The sequence below is a fragment of the Melozone crissalis genome, unplaced genomic scaffold (genome assembly GCF_028551555.1).
Source record: "Melozone crissalis strain CALT ecotype California unplaced genomic scaffold, PUWL_Pcris_2 ptg000014l_1, whole genome shotgun sequence".
Classification (NCBI taxonomy): Eukaryota; Metazoa; Chordata; class Aves; order Passeriformes; family Passerellidae; genus Melozone; species Melozone crissalis.
In genome coordinates this window covers 1,234,930-1,260,701 of record NW_026535792.1, presented here as the reverse complement: position 1 = coordinate 1,260,701, position 25,772 = coordinate 1,234,930, and the positions used below count along the sequence as shown (strand labels likewise).

The 25,772-nt window shown below is 46.6% G+C and overlaps 1 protein-coding gene across 1 annotated transcript in view; it reads left to right on the top strand.

The window, feature by feature from the left end:
* PIAS1 (protein inhibitor of activated STAT 1) overlaps positions 1-25,772 on the top strand; it is a 57,240-nt gene that overhangs the window by 10,817 nt on the left and 20,651 nt on the right. Inside the window, exon 2 of the mRNA XM_054272622.1 lies at positions 12,283-12,727. Within this exon, the coding sequence (XP_054128597.1) occupies positions 12,283-12,727 (445 nt within the window). The remainder of the gene's footprint in view (positions 1-12,282; positions 12,728-25,772) is intronic.

Below are 25,772 nucleotides of genomic sequence, written 5' to 3'. Positions count from 1 at the left end.
GGACAGGCAGGGGATAAATTCATGAACCTGTGAGAGTTATTCGGGGGCCATTAATGAGCTGCAAAAGCCTTGTCTATATGCAAATTCCTGTTCAGGGTGGGATTTGGATGAGGTGGTTAATGAAGTGGGGCAGTCAGGATGAAAAGGAGCAGGGATGGAGCATCTCCTCCCTCTGCCCCCGGAGTGGGATGGAATGGGGCAGGAAGGCTTGGAAAACTGAGGGAATGTTGAATCCAAAACTGCAGCTCTCTCACTTGGTTGGGATTTTGATCATTTTGCTATCAGAGTTCTCCCTTTGGATCCTGTTGGAGTTCACTTGCAGTGGTTTTCATGGATTTGGAATCCTAGGTGTGGCTGAAACTTGGCTTCTAAAAATCCCCTCATTCCATCGAGGGGTTTGTTTCTGTGCAGGGTAGGGGTTATTGTGGCAATAAATTAATTGGATTCAGGCTGATTGTGAGGAGAAGTGTCTGGAGGATGAGGTGGTGGGTTGGGGGAGTGAAATCTCCCTCTTCCCACCAAGCAATGTCCTTAGCGTGTGCCAGAGTGCTGGGAAAGCGTTCCTGAAGGGCCTGCTGAGCTCCGTGTGGGCCAGGAAAATATTGCATACAGAATATATAGAATTTCCTAACTCGCTGCGTGCTTGAGCCTATAGGTAACACTCTGGTCATACACATAAAATGCAGTTCTCTGGCATGGACGGCTCTGGAAGCTGCAAGGACAGAATATCCCAGATTTTGAGGGCTGAAATAGGATTGGGGGGTCGGGATCAGCTTTGCCAGCAGTTCAGGCCTTGCCCAAGACGCATCTTTGGCTGTGTTTTCATTGCGAACCATTTTCTTTCTCATTGAGGGCTGAAGAAAAGCAGGAAGATTTGCTTCCTCTGCCATTCTTCTGCCCTCTCTGCATTTTGCACCGTGCGGAGAAGCCCTGCTTGGGGCTGATATGGAAAACTGAATTTCCTGCTGAAAACTGAATGAAAAACTGAATTTCCTGCTCCCCCTTTCCCTTTCTGTGTGCCCGGGGCTCTTTGGGCTCCAGCCCTGGGATCTGCATTCGGGCCTTGGCACGTGCTGCTGCCATACAGAATACAGAATTTATTTATTTTATTTATTAAATTCGTTAAATTTATTTATTTATAATAAATAGATTGTAATTCTGTGAGGACAGGAGGTTTTCAATGGGAGCTGAACTTCTCCCTGCCATACAGAGTATAGAATTTATTTATTTAATTTATTAAATTTATCTATTAAATTTTATTTATTTATTTATTTATTTATTTATTTATTTATTTATTTTTAATGCATAACTAACTAAGTAAATAAATAGCAATTCTGTGAGGACAGGAGGTTTTTTTTTTTTCCAATGGGAGCTGAACTTCTCCCTGCCACACAGAATATATAATTGATTTATTTAATTTATTTAATTAATTTTATTTATTTATAATAAATAAAGAAATAAATAGCAATTCTGTGAGAGGACAGGAGTTTTTTTCAATGGGAGCTGAACATTTCCCAGCCAGGATTTTCACCTGGGCTTGAATTCACATCATAAAACTACTTTTGCTGATTTCTCTAATTATAAAATACATTTTGGCACTTTAACCTGTATCAATATGTGATGTAAATATAAATTCTATACTATATATAATTTAGTTTTTAAAATTTATTAATTTATAATAAATATTATTATTATTAATATTTATTATTGAAGAACTCCCTGCCAGGATATAAATATTATTATTTATTATTATTGAAGAACTCCCTGCCAGGATTTTCACCTGGGCTTGGATTCACATCATAGAAATTTTTTTTTTCTGATTTCTTTATTCATAAAATACATTTTAGCAGTTAATAAGTATCAGTATGGGATGTACATTTTCCTTTTCCCCCCTTTTCCCCCCTTTCTTTCCTCCCCCATTTAAGCTGTTTTGGAGCTGTTAATGGAGATTTTTCACTTATTCCAGGGAAAATCCCAAGAAACGTCCTGTGGGATGGATGTGACCAGGGTGATCCTTGGTGCCCCCTGACAAAGCCTGAGCTGCAGCCTTGGGAATTCATCTCTTGAAGGGAATTTTGCCTCAAATTCTGAAAGAAACCGTGAATTTTGCCATGTTCCAGTTTGGCTTTCATGATTTTTTCCCTTTTCCAGTGTGAATTGTGAGCTGATCACTCCAGTTTTGCAGTTTTCCCTCTCTTGGGGCATTAGCAGAGCCATTGGTTACTTTTCAGGGAAATGAGATTCAATTATGTACTGCCTTCACCCTGCTGTTCAGCACTTTGCAATTCAGTATCCAAATTTAATATGATTCTTAATTAAACCTGCTTGAGATACCAGAATAATAGTCAGGGATGATGTCGTCTGTCTCCTGTGCTGCTGCATCCTAGAAAATGGGACAAATGAGGAGAAAAAAGGGGATAGTTTGGGTATATTTGAGTGCATAATCTCATCTCTGGAAGTGTTAGCTCATTTGGAGCTAATTAATAGCAAAGTTTTAGGGGATATCTAATTTTTCACTTAGGCCACGTGGGGAATAAATCACTTTGCAAGGTACAGAAATAAGATTGTATTCTCAAATCTTGGAGGCAAATCTGCATCTCTTGTGTCAATAATTTATTTTAATCAAGCAGGGGTTGACAGACACAAGGCAAGCAACGCTGGCTGTTGGTGCAGCAGGGATTTACAGAGTTTTACAAGCAAACATCAACCCCTGGGAATGCTGGTCTTGGTGAGTGTGTCCTGCTGCTGACACGCTCTGGGAGCTGCTCCTGGAGTACATTCATGGAATTCCAGGTGCATTCTTCTCCGGCTTTCCCTCCAAATTGACTCACAAAAGCTCCCTGTGCTTCATGCAGGTATTTGAGATATTTAGGAAGTGAGCAGAGCTTGTATCTGGTGGGGAAAGGATGGCTGGAAGGGAGTCTGACAGGAAAATCCTGTCTGGAAATCCCAAATCTCTGCAAGAGCTGGTGGGACCATTTCTTCGTGTTAATTGTGGATTCCACAGTGGATATTTTATTGTTTTAAACCATGGAGGGACTGGAAATCAATGCGAATTTGTGACCTCCTATGTGGCTTCTCAGTCCTGTGTTTTTTTACACAAACAGACAGCATTTCAGACCATCCCTGAGTGCTCTGACAGTTGTTTTATTGTGGTTAGAAGCTGAGATCCTGAGAGGACACTGGGTTTAGGAAGCTCTTTGCACATCTGTCAGCATCTGCCTGGGGCTCCAGTGCACCTCACCCCGTAGGAGCTGGCTCTGCTGTCAGCCAGCAAGGCTTTGCTGCGGAATATTCTCCATAAAAACTCAATTTGTCTGGCACTGACCCTCTCCCAGATAATTGTGTTCACCCCTAGCCTCAGGTGTGTTTGCAGAGAGGCTCCTGTGGCAGATCCAGGAATTCCTAAACTGGAATTTCTGCCTCTGCTCCGTGTGGAAATCATTCCCAGCTGCCAGGAGAAAAAACACCAGGGACAATTAAGTTTAAGCGTGGCTGAAAAGAACCTGGAGCCTCCAAGAAAATGGAGATTACCACTGTGTCAGCAACCTTATTTAATACCAAAAGTAATAATATCCTTCACCTAGCAGGGAAATTCTCCTGGGCCTGCTAAAACTTTCGTTACGGATTAAGATAAAACGGGCCTTGCTTTAAATCAAACCTGCTTTAGACATGACTTAAGTCTTGGCAGACTTCTCCTAACAAATCTCTCTCACAGCTGGAGCAAATCCCTGCCCCAGCAGCTCTGCCCAGCCTGGTTGGTGTGTCCTCATTGCCACCACTCAAAAACCCCACAGGGCTCAGTGGGAAAACTGAATTTGGGGGCTCTGGTCATACAGTGTGGCTGAATCCCCCAAAAAACCTCACAGGGTTCAGTGGGCAGACTCTGAATTTGGGGGTCTGGTCACACACTTGGGCTGGATCCCACAAAAAACCCCACGGGGCTCAGTGGGAAAACTCTGAATTTGGAGGTCTGGTCTGTGGCTGGATCCTACAAAAAACCCCACAGAGTTCAGTGGTCAGACACTGAATTTGGGGGTCTGGTCACACACTGTGCCTGAATCCCACAAAAACCCCACAGAGTTCAGTGGTCAGACACTGAATTTGGGGGTCTGGTCACACACTGTGCCTGAATCCCACAAAAACCCCACAGAGTTCAGTGGGCAAACTCTGAATTTGGGGGTCTGGTCACCCAGTTTGGCTGGATCTCCCTCTCAGAGTTAAAAACTGTAGGAAAAGGGCTGGATTTGGGGTCTAGAAGGGCACTGAAGTGCCAGGTTTAGGTATTTCCCATCTCCCAGAGCACAGCCAAATCCCACAGGCATCTGCCAAAAGCACAGAACAACCTTTAAGAGATGGGGATTATGTTAAAAATTCCAAATTCTGCCTTTGCCCAGCAGCAGTTCAGGGGGCTGGGGCTGCCTCTGTTTGTTTTTCCAATGTTCTGTCACTCGTCACTGAGTTTTGGGACTTTTATCACTCTGGGTTTTTGGGATCCAGGCAGTGACAGACACCCCAAAGAACTCGGTGACATCACTGGGGTGGGATTAGCTGGAGAGCTCTGGCTGGAATTTACAGGCTGGAATTTCAATTTATTGGTGTTCAGGTATGGAACAGCATCACTGAGCTTCCTAAAACTGAATTGGGGCATTTATTGGTGTTCAGGTTGTTTTATTTTGATTTTATATTGCTGTTTGCAGTTGTTTTGTTTGGATTAGAAGCTGTGATTCTGAGAGGACACTGGATTTAGGAAACAGCATCACTGAACTTCCTGAAAGTGAATTGGGGCATTTATTGGTGTTCAGGTATGGAACAGCATCACTGAACTTCCTAAAATTGAATTTGGGGGTTTATTGGTGTTCAGGTATGAAACAGCATCACTGAGCTTCCTAAAACTCACTGAATATGGGACAGTCAGGTGTTACCAACATAATAGATTTAAACTAGAAGAAGTGCTTGCCAGGGGAATATTCCTTGGGTTAATTATCTGTGGAATTCCAAGTTCTGTGCTTCCATGGGTTGGTACAGAAGGATTTTGGTGGGAGATCCTGCCCAGAATTTCCACCTCAGGTGCTGCAGTTTTTATGATCTCCTCCCTGCCAGCTTCTTAATGTTAGCACTGAGCTTAAAGGTGTAGAAGCTGAGTTGAAAATGGCACAATCACAGAATGGTAAAGGCTGAGAAGGCTGGCTCAAGGGTCAGGATGTTTCTATAAATAGGTTTGCAGCCGTTGAATGGACAAGGAAATCTGCTGTTTGTGAGCCTGCAAAGGTAAATAACACCTGCTGGCTGCAGCTCTGTGGCAGGGAATGCATTACTGGGGAAATCAGGAATGCAGGTTGAATTTAAGGAGCCCAGATCTCTGGGGTGCCATCAGCAGCTCTGCCCAGGCTGTTTGGGCATTTCCAGCATTGTTTTGTTGGCTGATTTTTACTGTTTCAAGCCTGTCAGTTTGCTCCTGCAATTCCAACCTGGCCTTTCTGAGCACTGATACCCTGTGCAAACAGAGCTTTCTTTGATGAAGAAATCCTCAATCCTCTTGTATGTGCAACAAAATCATATTTAAACCTGCTGCTGCCTGGTTCCTTCACTCCTCTGGTTCTGCCTCCATTCCCACAACCTTGCAGGTGCCAAAAAAGAGCTTTTCCTGATGGGACCCTCCTTAAAGCCTGGAGGATGTTGCATATTTATGATTGTTCTGCTGTGCTCTGAATTGCAGGGGCTCCAACCTGTGGCTGTTGTGGTTGCTGGACAAAGGCAGGAAGTCCCAGGCTGTCCCTGCAGCTTCCCGGGTTTGCCTCACTCCCTCCTGCAGATTTTGGGGAGAAAGAGCTCAATTTTTATAGTTCAGCCTTGAGAGTTTCCTTGGGTGAGCCTTGCAGGTGGGATTTAGGGCTAGGGGATGTGGGTTATTAAAAATGGGGATGTTTTAACCTTTGTGATTGGCCAGGTTCACAGATCTGAAATATGCCAGAGTTGTGTGAGTGTCACTTTTCCAGAACATTCCTCTCAGGGGTTAAGGCTGCTCAGAGCTTGCAGGAGCTGTATTTTTACAGCTGGGGCCTGGAGTTTACTGGGATTCGTTCAGAACCATTTCCATACTCGTCTGACACTTCTTGTTGCTTTTGCTAGAGAAAAAAGAGGAATTTTAGTTTTTTTACCTGTCTTTTGGAAGTGATTCCAGAATTCCTTTTTGATAAGGGAGAAATCTCCATTTGTGTTGTCCTTCACCTGTGAAGGAATTTGCTGCAGAGCTTGCTCTCTTCAGTCATAATGACCCTTAATTACTAAAAGATGACTAAAGCTAATCACTGTGTTTTTAATAACAAATTTACTATCACTGCCTGAAATTGCTGTTTATAAATTGATGATCTCCCATTTATTTTTTTTTCTCTCTTTTTACTCATTCTCTTCCATCTTTTCACTGGAGTTTGAGGTGATTTTTTTTTCATTCCTATTTTTCCCCCCCTTATCTTTCGGGTTAATGGGGAGGACCTGCTGGATTGCTTTAGGCACAGAATGTGGTGTGGGCCCAAGCCAAATGCTTCTTGTTGTTCTGGCAAATAATTTAAATATGTTTTGGAGCTTGTTCCCTGCTTCTGCTTATCATAAACATCCAGGAATAACTCGTTGGATTCTCCTGATAGATCCTAGGGCTGATAACTGGAGAAATGTCCTTTTAAAAAAACAGGGATCAAACTTGGATTTGAATATTTTGCTTTGAGGACAGTTTTGGTGCTGCTGGGTGGGTGAAAAATGCTCAGCATTGTCCATCACTCTGTTTATTAAAAATACAAATAAATATTGGTTTCTACCTGATTTTTGCCTCTCAGACAAGTCCCTCCCTTCTAAAAATGTGGGAAATAATTCAGGTTCACAGATTATTTCCCTGAATAATCAGTGCCTGTGAGACCAGCCACAGGTTATCCAGGGAATGTCTTATCCAGAGGCACCAACACTTGAATTTTATTTATTTTTAAGCTTAATTCCCAATTTTCATAGGTCATGGAGACAAGATGCAGCTCCTGAAATGCTCTGAGCTGTTAAGCTGTGCTGAGGGCTGGAATTCCTGGAGCTCAGTTTGGGAATCTTTCCTTGGCTGGAACAGCTGGGTTTGTGTGGAAAGCCGAATTTCATCTCTGCTGTTGCAGAGAAAATCCAAGTAAATGATTCTTACCTTCACCAGTTTTCATCTCTAATAGCTTTTTTAAAAAATGCCCTGATTATTTTGGGCAAGAGCTGCAGGTAGGGGATCCCTTCCCTATGGATAAACACCAGAGAGCCCGAGGGGAATGGCATCAGTACTCCCATATATTTCAGTTATTTTTTTCCAAATCTCCTTGGTGCAATGCTCCTTGTTTGCAGGTGGGTTCTTTCAGAGTGTTTCCTCAACACACAGAAATTTGGGATGCCCCTGCAGCGGCAGGAATGGCATCAAGTGCTGGGGGTGACACGGGCAGAAAAATGGCCCGGGTTGGACCCGGTGCAAACAGGGAGGAGGGAAAACAGCCCGGGCTCTTTGCCACCTCTCCCAGGCAGCTGTGGGGCTGGTTGGGTGCCCTGAGGGGTTTGGGGAGGCTGTGCTGCTGGAGCTGGGGTGCAGGGATAAGGAATGCATGAGTGATGCAGTTTTGGTGCAGGAGCACGGGCTTGGGTTGGGTTGTGGAGCAGGAAATGTCAGAGGTGTGTTCAGAGATCCCTTCCTCGCTCCAGGAAGGTGTTCACAGGCAGGCAGAGCAGAAATGTGCCACCACCCCCTGCTCAGCTGGGTTTCTGGAAAGCTTCTTCTGACTTTGACTCTCTGAAGAATGTCTCTCACCATCCTCATCCTCTTTTTGAGCATTGAGTGTCCCCTCAGTGCCAGAGTGCACAATACCGGTGTGTGCTTGAGGCTGGGATTCGTTGGAAACCAGTTTGAAGCCGAGTGCCAAAACCTTGACCTTTTTGGAGCCAAACAACATCAATTCCTCGTGCACTGCAGTGCTGTGTGCAGGAAGGATATTCCCACAACAAACACCTGGAATTGCAGCGTGCAGGGTTTCTCTGCAGCCAGTCCTTGGGAGCTGTGCCTCCTTTCATTTCTCTGCAGTTCAGCTTTTTGTTGTTGTTTTGTTGCTTTATTTCCTGTTGGCGTAGGGAAATCCCAACATTTTGGCAGCTCTGCTCAGCAGCCAGGGGTGGGGCAGGTGTTTGTTATTTGGGGGCAGTCTTGGTGCTGGGGTTTGTACCTGGCAGGTGCCCCTGATCTTTGCGCTCCCCTGCTGCAGGCCGCGGGAGAGAAATGCAACATTTCCTGCAGCAGAACTCTCTGTGCCTCTGCCCTTCAGCTCTGCTGCTGCAGCTGAGCCAGCCAGGGCTTGGAGTTGAGATGGGACAGAGAAAATGGGAGCAATTGAGGCTTTTCCTGGATTTTCCTGGTGTGTTTGGCAGCACTGGGGTTGTTTCCCTGCTGTGTTATCCTGCCTGTCCCAGGGTCAGGATGCCATGGATCAGAGCATGGGGAGGGCTTGGGTTTCTGCTGTGGAGCTGGGCTGGTGTCAGATTATTGCCCTTTTCTGACCCAGAGATGGGGCAACTGAGAGGTGGTTTAAAACTTTTATTCCATTTTCAGTCTCATGTGAAGGGTGAGACAATACAGATGTTATAATTCACAGCATCACAATCAGCAGCCAACTATTTCCTAATTACATTTAAGTGTTTCTTGGTCTATCAGCTTTAGCCACGCCATGCTGTAAATGCCTTAAAGCCAGTCATCTAAAATTACCCCTTGTGGGTCCTACCACAATGCATCTTTCAAAGTTTTATTTCTCTAAAATATCTAGTTTTATTTATTAGGCCATCCTTTGAAATTGTTTCTAGTTCTTTCAGCAATGTCTGCCCTATTCCATGGCATTTCTAAGTCAGCATTTCTTATCTCTTACGAATCCATTTCCCACAGGTTGGGCCCTGTAAACCACAGCTGGGTTGGAGGAGGGACAGGAATTCTCCTGTTGATGTTGTAGGAACTTTTCCCAGCTCAGCTTCCCAGGGGCACCAACCCCTGGCAGTGCCCTGTGCAAGGTGGGCATGGTTTGAGGCATTGCCCCTCTGTGATGTGGACGGAAGGTTTATCTATAAATTATGGAAGTATAATAAACCCACCAGGTTTATTGCTGGTTTTAAGGATGGATCTGTCAGTGCCCTGAGCACTGCGAACAAAATTGTTCTTGTCCTCCGGAGCAGGAATGCGCGGGGTGGGGAAGATGTGGGGATTTTGTTTGTTTTGGGCTCTGAGCTGGCTCCAGCACGGCCCCTGCTCTCTGTGTGCTCATTCCAGCTTCCCTTTACCTTACAAATGGGAATTATCCAGCGTGGAGCAGGAGCTTCTCCCTCGCCTCAGTTATTTCTTAATCCTCTCGTGCTCTTGGCGAGCTGAGCCCGTGAGTTTATCACAAAACAAGAACAGAGTGAAGCTCTGAGAGGTTCTGCCTGTTCAGGAAGTGACTCTTAATGGTGATGGCATTAAACCCTTCAGCTGTAACTACTCATTCTGTTGAGGAAGTGTTTGTATAGCATTATAAATAGTGTTTTTCCATGTTTCAAATCTATTTGTTTCACTTTCCTTTCAGCTGTCAACACTTCAGATTGGAGCTGAAATGCCTTATTCTTTTAAGACATCTTCATTTCTTACCAAGTACCTCGTCTGTTCTCATTAGTGGCTTTCTGACAGTCTCAGAGTTGAGTGTGAAGAAGGTTCTTGGGGTATTCAGGGAAATAAAACAACTCCAGTTCCATCCAAAGGGTTTGTGGAGGCCTGAAACAAGGATTTGCAGCGAGGTTCCCGAGCTGTGGTTCAGCAGAGCAGAAATCTTGTGGCAAATTTGACTTCAGTGTGGCTGCTGCAAACCTCATTAAAGACATGAATCATCTCAGTTAGGGCTTTTAAATACCAGGAGCAGTTTCAGTGGAGGGAAAACCTCCCGTCGACACCTGGGCAGTGAAGATCTCTGGCAGGTACTGAAGCTCTGAGATTATGGGAGTTTTGGGCTGGTTTTGTTAAAGCCAGGGGTAGCAATGTCTACCAGGGGTAGCAATGTCTAATCTTGGCACTTCGGGTTTGAGAATTAATGTGGAAAAAATCAGAGCAGTGTTTGAGACTGAGTAGTTTGCACAGTTTGAAGGAGCAGAGGGGATGGGAGCGTTTGTAGTCTAATTCAGAGATGTCAAATGCAAATTCTGGTTTGGGTCTTCATCCTTCAGTGGCTGGGAAATTGCAGAGCCCTCCCTCGTGTGCTGCATTGGCTGCTTTGGTCCCAAATCCATCCATCAAGTGTTGTTTGGAATCAGATCTTCTGGGGTTCACTACAGAATATTCAGGGTGTTCCTGCAGAAGATGCAGCCTGGCACATCAGTGGATTTCAGGCATTGTATTTCTTTACAATTCCTTGGGAATCCAAACTTCTGCAGGGATATCATCGTTCCAGCTGGTGTCTCAGGCCTTCTGATGATCAGCAAGCCCCTGCCAAGCTCTGAAATGTATTTTTCAATGAAAACCGGGCCCTGAAGTTGATTTTCTGGCTCCTGCCTGCCCAGTTGATGCACACTGGTGATGACTGGTTTCACTGGTTTGGGAAGTGTTTTCCTCAGTTCCGGGAGAAGTGAGCCAGGTGACAAGTTGTACCAGTGTGATTCATTGGGTCCTGTTGGGAGGCACTAAATGGCTGTGCTAATGAAGATGCTAATTAGCAGAGGGCAAAGCCCAGCTTCCCATCCAAACAGGACCCGCAGCTCTGCTGGGAGAGGAGCAGAGGTGGAAGGGGAGGAAGTTTCCTGTAACCCAAGAAGGTGACAAGGCTAAAACGGGATTATATTCACTCTCCTTTTAGTGACATTGATCTCCTTTCTCTGAACCTGTGTGGGTCAGTTCTGCTGCATGGCAGGAGCTGAGGGAGGCTCGTGCAAGTGTGTTTGGAGTTGAGCTTGGATGTTGTCAGTGTACAGCTGCTTTTACATCCAGCTAGAGCAAGAAAAAATTCATTCCATCAGAGATTCCAGCAAGCGATTAACAAATAATTAGTTACAACCTTTGTTTTGCACCGAGTCCTTTCCTCAGCTTTTTGCCCACGGAATGGAAATGCTTTTAGAAATCTCTCATTGCAGACTTGAAAATAAACACTGAGCATTGTAATAAATACTGAGCATTGTATTAAATACGTGAGCATTGTAAAAGGGGGCAGAGCAGGGGCACAGAGCCTTGAAAACTTAATGCTTGACGGGCCTTTCTGGTGTCGTGAGGATGCTGAAGTCACCTGTTCATTCTTTGTTTTTCTTCTTTGAAGCAAATGGTTCTGAGCCTTGGTGAAGGTGCTGAATTCACCTGTTAACCCTTTGTTTTGTTTCTTTGAAGCAAATGGTTATAAGCCTTGGGTGAGGATGCTGAAACTCACCTCTTAATCCTTTTATTTTGTTTCTGGTGAGGATACTGAAGTCACCTGTTAACCCTTTGTTTTGTTTGTGAGGGTGCTGAAAGTCACCTGTTAACTCTTTGTTTTGTTTCTTTGAAGCAAATGGTTATAAGCCTTGGATGAGGGTGCTGAATTCACCTGTTAACCCTTTGTTTTGTTTCTTTGAAGCAAATGCTTCTGAGCCCTGTTGAGGGTGCTGAAAGTCAGCTGTTAACCCTTTGTTTTGTTTCTGGTGAGGATTCTGGAATTCACCTGTTAAACCTTTTGTTTGTTTCTTCGAAGTAAATGGTTATAAGCCTTGGTGAGGGTGCTGAATTCACCTGTTAACACTTTGTTTTATTTCTGATGAGAATGCTTTAGTCACCTGTTAACCCTCTGTTTTATTTCTTTGAAGCAAGTGGTTCTGAGCCTTGGGTGAGGGTACTGAGTTCACTTGTTAATCCTCTGTTTTGTTTGTGAGGGTGCTGAATTCACCTGTTAACCCTGTGTTTTATTTCTGATGAGGGTGCTGAATTCACCTGTTAACCCTCTGTTTTCTTTCTTTGAAGCAAATGATTCTGTGCCCTTGTGAGGGTGCTGAATTCACCTGTTAACCCTCTGTTTTCTTTCTTTGAAGCAAATGATTCTGTGCCCTTGTGAGGGTGCTGAATTCACTGTTAACCCTTTGTTTTATGTCTGGTGAGGATGCTGAATTCACCTGTTAACCCTGTGTTTTGTCTCTTTGAAGCAAACGGTTCTGAGCCTTGGTGAGGGTGCTGAATTCACTGTTAACCCTTTGTTTTATGTCTGATGAGGATGCTGAATTCACCTGTTGACCCTGTGTTTTGTCTCTTTGAAGCAAATGGTTATGAGCCTTCGAGTGTCGGAGCTGCAGGTGCTGCTGGGCTACGCGGGCAGGAACAAGCACGGCCGCAAACACGAACTGCTGACCAAAGCCCTGCACCTGCTCAAGGCCGGCTGCAGCCCCGCCGTCCAGATGAAAATCAAAGAACTCTATAGGAGAAGGTTCCCCCAGAAAATCATGACCCCGGCAGACCTGTCCATCCCCAGCGTGCACTCGAGCTCCATGCCGGCCGCGCTGTCGCCTTCCACCATTCCACAGCTGGGCTACGACGGCCACCCCGCCACGTCCCCCCTGCTCCCCGTGTCACTGCTGGGACCCAAACACGAACTGGAACTGCCCCACCTCACCTCGGCCCTGCACCCCGTGCACCCCGACATCAAGCTGCAGAAACTCCCCTTTTATGACTTGTTGGACGAGCTGATCAAACCGACCAGCCTAGGTAAGGAGAGCTCCTGCAGGCTTTGGGGGAAAATGGTCAAATTCTGCTGCTGCTGCAGCGAGGGGTTAAATATTGCATCACAGCAGTGTTTAGGGAATTGCTATTTTTGGTAACTTTTGGAACAGATTGTTCTACATGGAGAGACATCTTACCTAACACTCATTAGTTGCTTTAGCTGAGCCTCTAAATATGGTTTAAACATCCGTTATCTTAAGGGGGGGCTTTGAGAAAAAACAAACTAAATCTTAGGAAAAAAAAAAAGGGAAGAAGAAAAAAAACCAGTCTGCTTTCAGTAGTTCTTATAAACCACAGAGTTTCATTATTAAAAAAAAAAACCAAAGTAAACAGAACTACCCCCAAATCCGTCAGGCTTCTAGAATGTTCTCAGCCGTGCTGGGAAGGAGTGCCAGGCTGGAAATTTGCTGGATCCATTACAGCCCGAGCATCTGAATTTAGGGTTCTTTTGCAGTTGTGGCTACTTTCCTTGCAGCTGATTTTCGTGTGAAGGTATAAATCACTGGTGGAGCTGCTGAGGAGAATCTGCTGCTCCCAGGGCATTATGTAATGTGTGATTTTCCAGGCTCCACTTCACAGCACGGTTAACTTCTAATACTGCTCAATATTGCCTAAATGCACCAGGCCTGGTGGTTTCTGTGTGGTGGAACCTTCTGCTGGCTGGAAAGCCCAGCAAAGATTCCCTGCTGGTGGGAGGAGCAGATTGGTGAGAGGAGATCTGGGGAGAGAGGGTGGGTGAGTGAGAAAAAAAAGCCCTTTGCAGAAGAAATCCCTTGTAAACAAAGCTGAGCAGGTACTTTCCAGTGACAGTCTGGAGGGCTGGGGGATGTGGGAGGCCTGGTGTGTGACTGCTGAGCTTGTCTGTGCATTTCTGAAGGATCTGGCACAGTATTTTGCTTTTTTTTTTTTTTTTTTTTGCTGTAATGGAGGGAAAAGCAGAGAGATTTTGGTAATTTGATCTTCTGGTTCAGGTGTTCTTTGCAGAGGTGCACTGTGTCTGTTTAGCTTTAATCTGAGCCCTAATTGCTGAATAACCATTCCAGGCAGTGCCGCCTCTGGGAGCTAATGAGGTGCTCAGTATGTGTCTCATCACTTTTACAGCAGAAATACTTCAGGAAAAGGCTGGAATTTCCACAAGACATTCCAGTGCAGGAGTGATGGCGTGCATTTATTTATTTAGTTATTTATTTATTCCTGGATGTGGGAAGAGCCCTTTGCTGTCAGCTCTGAGTGGGACAGAGCACCCCAAATGCAGGGATCATCATTCACCCCAAATGTGGGGATCATCATTCACCCCAAACGCAAGGATCATCGTTCACCCCAAATCCTGGGATCATCATTCACCCCAAATCCTGGGATCATTGTTCACGCCAAATCCTGGGATCATCATTCACCCCAAATCCTGGGATCATCATTCACCCCAAATGCAGGGATCATCGTTCACCCCAAATCCTGGGATCATCATTCACCCCAAACGCAGGGATCATCATTCACCCCAAATCCTGGGATCATCATTCACCCCAAATGCAGGGATCATCGTCCACCCCAAATGCAGGGATCATCATTCACCCCAAATCCTGGGATCATCATTCACCCCAAATCCTGGGATCATCATTCACCCCAAATGCAGGGATCATCGTTCACCCCAAATCCTGGGATCATCGTTCACCCCAAATCCTGGGATCATCATTCACCCCAAATGCAGGGATCATCATTCACCCCAAATGCAGGGATCATCATTCACCCCAAATGCAGGGATCATCATTCACCCCAAATGCAGGGATCATCGTTCACCCCCAATGCAGGGATCATCATTCACCCCCAATGCAGGGATCATCGTTCACCCCAAATCCTGGGATCATCATTCACCCCAAATGCAGGGATCATCGTTCACCCCCAATGCAGGGATCATCATTCACCCCCAATGCAGGGATCATCGTTCACCCCAAATCCTGGGATCATCATTCACCCCAAATCCTGGGATCATCATTCACCCCAAATGCAGGGATCATCGTTCACTCCCTGCCAGGTCTCAGGCCTCAGGAGCTGATGGACCCTGGGATATTTCTCCCCTTTGTGGAGTGTCAGGGTAAGGAAATGGAAGTGCAATTCCAAGCAGATGCCTTTGGAAACAATCCCTGTCCTTTCTGGTAACTTCAGGAATGTTTGGGGCTTGTTTTCTGTTTGTCTGAAGGAATCCTATTAAAAAGCCTTTCAGTTGAGAGTTTGGGGGGAGAGCTTCAGTGTCCATCACAAAATTCTGGAATGGTTTGGGTTGGAAAGGACCTTAAGGCCCAACCCCACACCTTCCACTGTCCCTGGCCCTGGACACTGCAGGGATCCAGGGCAGCCGCAGCTCCTCTGGGAATTCATCCCAGCCCCTCCCCTGCCTGTTCAGACTCAGATTCATTTTCTCCATTTATGCATTTTCTGATACTTTGGCTACAAAATCTGAGATGATTTGTAGAAGGTTTGCCCCAGATGGTCTGGGCACCCTTCTGTGTGCTGCCAGCAGTGTGGGTTTCCTCAAGTGTCCCGTGTGTGGGTTCCCTGGTTTGTTTTCCACTGGCAGATATTACTGCAGCCACTCAGAACCTGGAATTGAGCCAGTGTTTCAGCATCTCCTGCTTGCTTTTTCCCATCAGATTACTCATGGGATAGGGATAAAGGACTTTTGAATTGACTCTGGTTCCCTCCCCCACAAGGATGAACTGATGACCCGATGTGGGGTTTGGAATGATTCTCTGCCTGCTTGGAACAGAAGGGAAAGAAAATGTGTGTGAGAGAGAGAATTTGTGTAATTCAAACTTCACACCCTCCTGAAATGATATAAAACCGGGCAAAGCAAAGCACATCCCTGGGTGCTGGGATTGCCCCTGGTCGTTCCCAAGGGCAGGTGGCAGAGCTGGGAAGGTTTGCTCCAGTTTCTGTCCCTTTGAGAGGTGATGTTGGTTGAAGAAGCAAAATTTGAGCGAGCCTTGGGGCAGGGAGGTGCCCAGCAGGGCACTTGAGCAGGCATTCTGTACCCAAATATTTCGTGTGGGTGGGTAGCACACAGCTAATATGAGGAACAGATAAGGAAATTAAATCTGCTAACTCTTATTTGTACCGTCAGGAACAAAAGGAGGGAACAAAAATTCTTATATTTAAATAGAAATTCTTATATTTAAATCGAAATTCTTATATTTGACTGCAGCTCCAGCCTGGGATTCAGAGGGATGTGCTGGGCTGGCTTCATGGAATGCAGGGATTTCTCCATCCCTGCCCTTCTCACCAGCAACCTGGGGTTCTGGGCTGGACCCCAGAATCCCTGAGGCTGGAAAAGCCCTCCAGGCTCAGGGTCCAGCCTTTGATCATCACCTTGTCCCCAGCCCAGGCCCTGAGTGCCACGTCCAGTGCTCCTTGGCCACTGCTGGCGTGAGACAAAGAGCCATTTGTTCCTTTGCAGTGGCGCTGTTGAATTTGATCCACATTTATTAGTCACCCTCCCTGCCAAGTGCAGAGAGCATGGGGATGGGATGGGTTTGTGTCCCAGCCAGCCAGGAAAGCTCCTCGTTCTGAAATCTGTGCTCGCAGCTCTCTGCCCCTGCTTAACCACCATTTTCAGGGATTTTTAGTTTTTTAATAAGGATTTTTTTGTGTTTGAAGGAAAAGCTGCCCACTCTGGCTTTGATGGAATGTTTGCCTTATTCCTGTGCTTCTCTGTTGTTCTCCTAATAGGATCTAAAGAGGAGAATTGAGGTTGCTTGTCAAGTGAAGCTGCAGCTCTGCCTTAATTCCCCCATTTCCAGCCCCCAGAGCACAGACATTGCTAATTGGTTGTTTTTTAAGCACATTTTCTAAAAGTAACTCCTAACACACAGATAAGATCTCTTTTGTGTGCTGAAATGTGTTTGCTGTGAGTAGCAAGGCCCAGAATTTGCCAGATTATTGTGGAAGGGACATGAGACAGTTAAACAGCATCTTAAAAATGCCTCTTGTTCCTGCAAATGTCATTCCTAATTGCTGGAGCTGTGTAGTTGTTTCAAAAAACATTTTAACTGGCTTAGGGGTCTTTACTTACCTGTAAGGGAAATGAAGCCATTTTATTTTTTTTTCCAATTGAAAGGATTAAAGAGGCTGTGAGCTCTCCTCCTGTTTAAAACCAGTCCAAATGGCACAAGGATCATCCTCCTGCAGTTTATTTGCTGTGCTTCATCTCTCAGTGATACAAACACAGCGCTGGAAGCTGGATCTGAGCCAGAGAAAGGAGAATTTTTACCTGCAGCCTCCTGGAAGGAAGAGGCACAGATCAGTCATTATCCCTCAGAGGCAGCAGAATTCCAGCTCCATCAGAGCTTCCACCGAGGCACTCTTGATGGAGGGCTCAGGTTAATTCCTTCGTTTCTGTGCTCTGCTGGCAGGATTTCTGCAGGCAGCACAATTTCCCCCTCAGGGTTGATTCCCACCCTGCATTTGTGCCTTGCACTTCCCGTGGGTTTTCCTGTGAGCAATCCTGGTGCCTCAGACCCGCAGCCAGATCTTGCAGCTGAGCTGCCTAAAATCTTGAGGGTGCCTGTAGTTCAAGGTACAGCCATTAAACAATTAAACAATTCAGTGCACGAGAGAGCCCATGAAAGTTTTGTTTGGCAAGAATTTCTCCTTTTTCTCTATCAGCGAGCTGATCTCGTGCTCTGTGCGATTGCTATTATGGTTTATATGAAAGTCACGCTTTTACTGTCTGCTGTGTTTATTATTTTTTTGAAATGTACTTTGTGGGAGGAAGTTCAACAAAACACTAAATTCTCAACTCAGCTTTGAGTTCTCTGACTTCCGGCCCTGCAGCTTTGAACTGTGCAAGAACGGGGTGAAATATTGGCTCTGTGCTGGGGCTGGCTGGAATTCCAGCACATTTGGGGTTCTTTAGTTGGGTTTGCATGTGCTGGGCCCCAGGATGAGCTTTCCACAGTTGAGAGTTTCTTCTGAGAGAGCTTTAAGCAAATGGGTAACTCCTAAAAAAGGGGTTTATTCAGGTTTTCTTCAGCTGATTGCTCAATCTCCTTGTGTGTGGAGCTGAGGGCAATGAGGTTCCAGGACAGGGATGTCTCCAAGATTCCAGGACATGGATGTTCCAGGACATGGATGTCCCAGGATTCCAGGACATGGATATACTGAGGTTCCAGGACTTGGATATACTGAGGTTCCAGGACATGGATGTCCCCAGGATTCCAGGACATGGATGTCCCAGGATTCCAGGACATGGATGTCCCAAGGTTCCAGGACATGGATGTCCCAAGGTTCCAGGACATGGATGTCCCCAAGATTCCAGGACATGGATGTCCCAAGGTTCCAGGACATGGATGTCCCAGGATTCCAGGACATGGATGTCCCAAGGTTCCAGGACATGGATGTCCCCAGGGCTCCAGGACATGGATGTCCCAAGATTCCAGGACATGGATGTCCCAGTATTCCAGGACATGGATGTCCCAGGATTCCAGGACATGGATATACTGAGGTTCCAGGACATGGATGTCCCCAGGATTCCAGGACATGGATGTCCCAGGATTCCAGGACATGGATGTCCCCAGGGCTCCAGGACATGGATGTCCCAAGGTTCCAGGACATGGATGTCCCCAGGGCTCCAGGACATGGATGTCCCAGGATTCCAGGACATGGATGTCCCAAGGTTCCAGGACATGGATGTCCCCAGGATTCCAGGACATGGATGTCCCAAGGTTCCAGGACATGGATGTCCCCAGGGCTCCAGGACATGGATGTCCCAGGATTCCAGGACATGGATGTCCCCAGGATTCCAGGACATGGATGTCCCAGGATTCCAGGACATGGATGTCCCCAGGGCTCCAGGACATGGATGTCCCAAGGTTCCAGGACATGGATGTCCCCAGGGCTCCAGGACATGGATGTCCCAGTATTCCAGGACATGGATGTCCCAGGATTCCAGGACATGGATGTCCCAAGGTTCCAGGACATGGATGTCCCAGGATTCCAGGACATGGATGTCCCAAGGTTCCAGGACATGGATGTCCCCAGGGCTCCAGGACATGGATGTCCCAGGATTCCAGGACATGGATGTCCCCAGGGCTCCAGGACATGGATGTCCTAGGATTCCAGGACATGGATGTCCCAGGATTCCAGGACATGGATGTCCCAAGGTTCCAGGACATGGATGTCCCAGGATTCCAGGACATGGATGTCCCAGTATTCCAGGACATGGATGTCCCAAGGTTCCAGGACATGGATGTCCCCAGGGCTCCAGGACATGGATGTCCCAGTATTCCAGGACATGGATGTCCCAAGGTTCCAGGACATGGATGTCCCCAGGGCTCCAGGACATGGATGTCCCAGGATTCCAGGACATGGATGTCCCCAGGGCTCCAGGACATGGATGTCCCAAGATTCCAGGACATGGATGTCCTAGGATTCCAGGACATGGATGTCCCAGGATTCCAGGACATGGATGTCCCAGTATTCCAGGACATGGATGTCCCAAGGTTCTAGGACATGGATGTCCTAGGATTCCAGGACATGGATGTCCCAGGATTCCAGGACATGGATGTCCCCAGGGCTCCAGGACATGGATGTCCCAAGGTTCCAGGACATGGATGTCCTAGGATTCCAGGACATGGATGTCCCAAGGTTCCAGGACATGGATGTCCCCAGGGCTCCAGGACATGGATGTCCCAAGATTCCAGGACATGGATGTCCTAGGATTCCAGGACATGGATGTCCCAAGGTTCCAGGACATGGATGTCCTAGGATTCCAGGACATGGATGTCCCAAGGTTCCAGGACATGGATGTCCCCAGGGCTCCAGGACATGGATGTCCCAAGATTCCAGGACATGGATGTCCTAGGATTCCAGGACATGGATGTCCCAAGGTTCCAGGACATGGATGTCCTAGGATTCCAGGACATGGATGTCCCAAGGTTCCAGGACATGGATGTCCCAGGATTCCAGGACATGGATGTCCTAGGATTCCAGGACATGGATGTCCCAAGGTTCCAGGACATGGATGTCCAAGATTCCAGGCCCTGACAAAGTTTCCAGGCCCTGCAAAGGACTTTGTTTGGACATGGATGTCCAAAGTTTCCAGGCCCTGACAGGACATGGATATTTCCAGACATGGCTGGAATGGAACTGGTAATCACAGAAAATATAAAATATCCTGAGTTAGGACAAACAAGGGACAAAACCCATCTCCCTGGCCCAGCAATCCCATCTTGTGCCTGAGGAAAAACTTTTCTTGTTGAGTAGAGAGCTTCTCCAGAGCAGGGATGTGGCAGTGCTGGCTTTGTGCTGCTCCTTTGGTGCTTTTAGCAATGAAAGTGAAAATATTGAAGCTGAAAGCACCATTGGAGTTGTGGGATGGAATTCAGGTGTCTGAAGGAGTCAAGGGGCTGAATTTGAGCAAGGAGGATCCTATGGTGTTCCTTCCCTCTGGGAAAATGCTGGGTCAGGTGAGATCCAGGGGTGTACAGGAGGGGAGAGCTGGGATCCATCCCAGGGGTGGTTGGGAGAGTGAAGAGTTGGGAATGTTGGCATGGAAATGTCCCCTGATCTTCCTGCAGGTCTTCAGGAATGCTCCACCCCATGAGTGATTTAAAGAATGAATAATCACACATAAATGTCTGTCCAATTGCACATAACTTCCAGCTGATCTCTTCTGTCTTCTGTTTATACAACATATCAGAAAGAGTTATAAAATCCATAATATTTATGGATTAATTGTAGCCCTTGGAGTATTTCCAGGCTATTTTCATATATATCTTTAGGCACAATTTCAAATCAGCTCCTTCACATCTCTTTACTCCCTTCCTTTCCCGCCCCCAGGGTGGCTCTGCCTGTTCCTCCTGAGGATTAACTGTGAGTTGGACAGAATCTAAAATGGATGTGAAGGGATGAATGCAGCAGCTGGCCAGAGCCAGGGCTCAGTTTCTCACCTGTTCCAACGTGGGGAACGTGGCCCTGGCACTTTCCTTTCCTCAGGGTGTTTTTGGCACAGCTGTGACTGTGGGGGTGCCAGAGGGGCTCGGCAGGGCAAGGAGGATTTGGGTGTTCATTAAAATGCTTCCCCTCAAGTGGTTTTGAAGGGTTTGGAGAGGTCAAGGGTGCAGCACCCATTATGATAATTGGAATGAAGCAGAATGGCCAGGGTGGGACAAAAAGCAGTGGGAATTTGGGATTTCACTTGGCTCTGGAGCTCAGATCTCCTGGAGCCCACAGCCTGTGTAGGGCATGGCTGAGGGGTGTCAGGTGTTGGATTTTGGGGTGCAGAGCCCTGCTTTGGCATGGGCTGGGATGGATTTAGTGATGGCTGAGAGGATCTGGCTGCTCCCAGCCCCATCCTGCTCGCTCCAGCTGCATTTAATGCAGCAGGAAATGCAGGAGTGGGGGGTGTGGGCTGGGAGTGCTGCTGCTTCCAGAAGATTCCAGAGCTGGGGGCTCAGGGGCAGGAAGTGTTGATGTGTAAATAAACACTGGGAAACTCCAGAATTTGGGGTGGCTTTAAAGGCCATCCTGAGATTGATGCCTCAGGTTTGTATTTTATATTTTTCACATTCTGTGCTGCTTTAGTGTGTGGGTCTGGGTTCACATTCAGGGATGGTGAGCTCTGTGCACAGAGCAGGGACACAAAACAATTCCTGCTCCAGCTGGGCACCAAGCACAAATGACCCAAATCTCAGCCCAGGAGCACAAACCCCGTGGGCTGCAGAGAGAAAAACAAGCAGGGTGGGACTGCCTGGGCTAAAGCTGCAATGGGACAATGAACTGCAAGGTGCAAATGGAGCAGAGCTGATCCCAGGGACAGAGCCCGTGCCCCTCGTGCATTTTGGGGCCATTTTGGTTCATCTTGGGTGCAGCCCTGGCTGGGCTCTGGTGCTGCCCAAGGTGGATCCATGGAGGAGATGCTTTGAATGAATCCCTGCTTTATTCTGGAGCTCTGCCCAGCCTCTGCTCCAGGGCAGCCTGAACAAGGCATCAAGATGAGCTCCTCCATCAAGGTGGGTTTTCCTCCCCCAAACCCCCTTGGATTGAGCTTCTCCTCAGCTCCAGCACAGCCTTGGCTGCTGCTCCAGGGGCAGCTGGGGAATATCCAGCTGGGCAGGGGGATCCCAGGGGCTCCCCATGTCTGGGGTGTCCTGGACTTCCTGCCCTGCAGCAGGCTTTGCACTCAAACCTCTCTGAATTCTCCTTTTCAAAGCTCAGATGTTTGCTGTGCCCCCATCTGAGCACAGTTTTGGTCTGGTTGGGAGGTGGAGGTGAAACTTTCAGCAGTGGTGTTTGATGAGGATTGGACATAAATTGATAAAATGCCTTCTGTTGTTTGAAGGGAAAGCAGAATGAGGCACCTCACCTGTCTGGGGAGGGAAAACAAGAACTGGGGAATGTCCTGGGCTGGGAACAGACACCCCAAAATCCCCCCTGTGCATCCCTGAGAACATTCCCCCCATATTCCTGGAGCTGTTGGGAATGTGCCCATTCCCTGGGGAGCTGTCCCAGTCCCCCCTACACTTAGGGGGAAAATCCTGTCCTGATTCCCATCCCAAACCCCAGACCAGCTTCCCTCCTGCCCCTGGGCACATGAGGAACCTGCAAATTCCATGAGGAATTATGGAAGCCCCAGGAAATTCCACATTTCTGGTTAATATTTGGACAAATTCAGCTAATCCAGACCATTATTTAGTGAATAACCAATTGGGCGCCTCTTGTTTTTCTTACAGCATGCAGCAAAAGTTTCCTCTGCTCCTCATTCTCTTCCTTACAGCTCTTTTTGCCTTTGGAAATAAACACAATTATTGGGAATCATTGGGAATGGGCCCATGCAATGACATCTTAGGTAATTCTTGTGTAAAGTGCAGTTTAATTTTAGTGCAAGCCTTTCTTTAACACATTCCCTTCAGTATTTAATAATTGGTGGTGCTGGTGAGAAGATGAACCTCAGTTTATTGGTGCTTAGGAAGCATCACCATCCCAACTCCATGATCCCAAAAAATTCCTGAAAGATTTGAAGGTATCTGTGCCTGAGTGGAAATTCAGAGTGGCTTTTTCTCAAGACAGCAAGAGGTATTTTACTGCAGAAAGATTGTGTGGCTATTTTTAGCCCTGGGTACTGGTGAGGTGGAACAGAATATTTTTAGAGCTGTAGAAAATGCAGCCACTCAAGCTGGGTTCTTTTTTCACACTGGTGCTGGAGGGGTTTTCCAAAATAAAGAGCAGAACTAGTAGAAAATGGCTTTTCTGTACCATTTTTATTTATTAAATAGGTGATTGATGGATATACATATATATTTTTATATATACATGTACATATACAGTGGCTATTTATATTTATATTTATATTTATATTTATATTTATATTTATATTCCTATGCAATTTTAAGTGATTTGACCCTGTGAATACCATGCATTAAAACAGTTTTCCCTCAAATTTTGGAAACTTTTTACCTCAGTGTTTTAAGGAAATCCACAACCAGCAAGGTATAATTTTGGCCCCCAGTTAATCTGTACCAATCTGGATCATTCCTGGAGTGAGGTAAGCCTGGAATAATTCAGGAAATGTTGGTGAATTTAGGAAAAGAAAAGTTTGGGAGAAGAAACTCTGTAACTTTTTAGGCATTTCGACTTTTCCAAACTCTGTTGCATTCACAGTACGAAAGAAAATGTTTTGATATTTAATAAATCATAGTTCTGGAAAAGAAACAACAAACCCAACCCCCCAGAAACATTCTTGGCATCTTTCTGAAGAATGTCCATATTAACTCTGTTGTCCTGGCTTGATTCCAGCATTACTAGATTATAAATTCTATTTCCATCCTCTTGGTTTTCAATTGCAGATCTATTTTTACCTTTCTTTTGTTAAATAATAATCGTTGCTTGCAGGGCACAGTTGTGTTTGTAGCAACCAGAATGATTTTTTTTTTTTTGGTCTAAAACTGTATTTTTCTAGTTTAGTCATCCTCCAGAACTTCTAGAAGTAAATTACGTGCTTGATTTGCCAGGATCTGTTTGGTGTTTTAAACACAGCAGATGAATTAACAGAAATCTGTCAGCTTTTCTGCACCCTGAAATTCCAAATTCGCAATGTTCCTGCCTTGGAGAGTCTCAGATCTTTGGGAATAGAGGAGTTGGAGGCAGAGATAAGCGCAGAAATTTGGTTTTTAGGGGGACAGCTGCTCAGTGTTTAATGTGGTTTGGTGGGATCTTCACGCATCGTTTGTGGGGTAAGCAGATCTGGAACGGACTGGGTGTGGGCATAGAAAGATGATAAGGGAGAAGATTAGAGAAAACCACACAGAAAAATCAGATTTTTGTCTCTTTTTTAGAGGCAGCTGCACATCAAGGGGCAGAGCAGTATCCTGGGAGTAGCTGAGGAGCCTGACCAAAACTCAGTTGTGGTTCCAGGGAGCTCCTTGCCGCCTCCCTGTGCCTGCTCTGCTCCGTCTGGCAGGAGTTTGGAAATATTTTGATTGCCTTTTGGAGCATCTCTGCCTAATTAACAGCTTTTCTTTCCCTTCCCTCGTTGCAATCTGGCCGTGCTCCCCTGGCAATCACAGCGAGGGCTGAGCACGGAGCAGGGCTGGGGAGAGGGGAGGCAGGGCTGCTCTCTGGGATCCGGCAGGGATCCGGCAGGGATCCGGCAGGGATCAGGGTTTGCTCACAGGCATTGGGACACAGGCAGTGAGCACAGAATTCCAGGAGAGTTTGGGTTGGAAGGGAGCTGAAATCCCATCCCATGGATCCCATCCCATCCTATGGATCCCATGGATCCCATCCCATCCCATGGATCCCATCCCTATCCCATCCCCATCCCATGGATCCCATCCCATGGATCTCATCCCATCCCATGGATCCCATTCCATCCCATTGATCCCATCCTATGGATCCCATGGATCCCATCCCATCTCATCCCATGGATCTCATCCCATGGATCCCATCTCATCCCATGGATCCCATCCCATCCTATGGATCCCATGGATTCTGTCCTATTTCATGGATCCTATAGATCCTACTCTTATCCCATCCCCATTCCATGGATCCCATCTCATCCCATGGATGCCATCCCATCCCATCCCATGGATCCCATCCCATCCCATGGATCCCATCCCATCTCATCCCACGGATCCCATCCCATCCCATGGATCTTACCCCCTGGATCCCATCCCATCCCATGGATGCCATCCCCACACCTTCCACTAAGCCTTCCCTTGTGTTCCAAGCCTTGTTCCTTGGACGTTCCAGGGATCCAGGGAGTTTCTCTGGGAATTCCATCCCATCCCCTCCCCACGGTCCCAGGGAGGAATTCCTTCCCAAATCCCATCCAACCCCATTTCCTGGCCAGTTAAACCCATCCCCTGTCCTGTCACTCCCTTTCCAAGTCTCCTCTCTGAGGCTGCAGCAGTAACTGCACAAAAGACACTGAAAACACAAAAAAATCCCCCAAATCTCAAGAAAAAACGTCAGAGGCCTATTTGAATTCAGGTTTTGGTTCAGGCAGAGGCTTTCTGAGGTCTTCTGTCCTGGCACAGCTCCTGAGGAGAGCTGGAGCAGGGAAAGCTCCCATGGCAGCACTCAGGGATGTCCTTCCCCATTTTCTCCCAAATTAAAGTATAAATGCTTTAATCTGACTAATATAACAGTTGGATGTTAGGAAATATTATTTCCTGGGAGAGTGGATAAGTATTGATACAGCTTTCTCAGGGAAGTGTGGAATCACCATCCCTGGAAGGGCTCCAAAATCCAATTTTGATTTAATTGCCAAGGTGCTCTTCAGTCAGGAGTTGAACCTGGTGAGCTTTGAGGTCTTTTCCAACCTTAACAACTCAGTGATTCTGTGAATATGGAAGTTCAAACCCCGCTTTTCATATCACTGTTTAGTAAAAATAAATCTGTTTCCAACATGAGCAGAGGAAAAAGGATTGAATTTCAGAACCTTTGGTCCAAACTTTGTTTTCCTCCTGCACACAAATTCAGTTCCTCCCTTTTGCCCATTTCCCTGATGGATTCCCTAAATTAGAGCTACTGCAAAAAG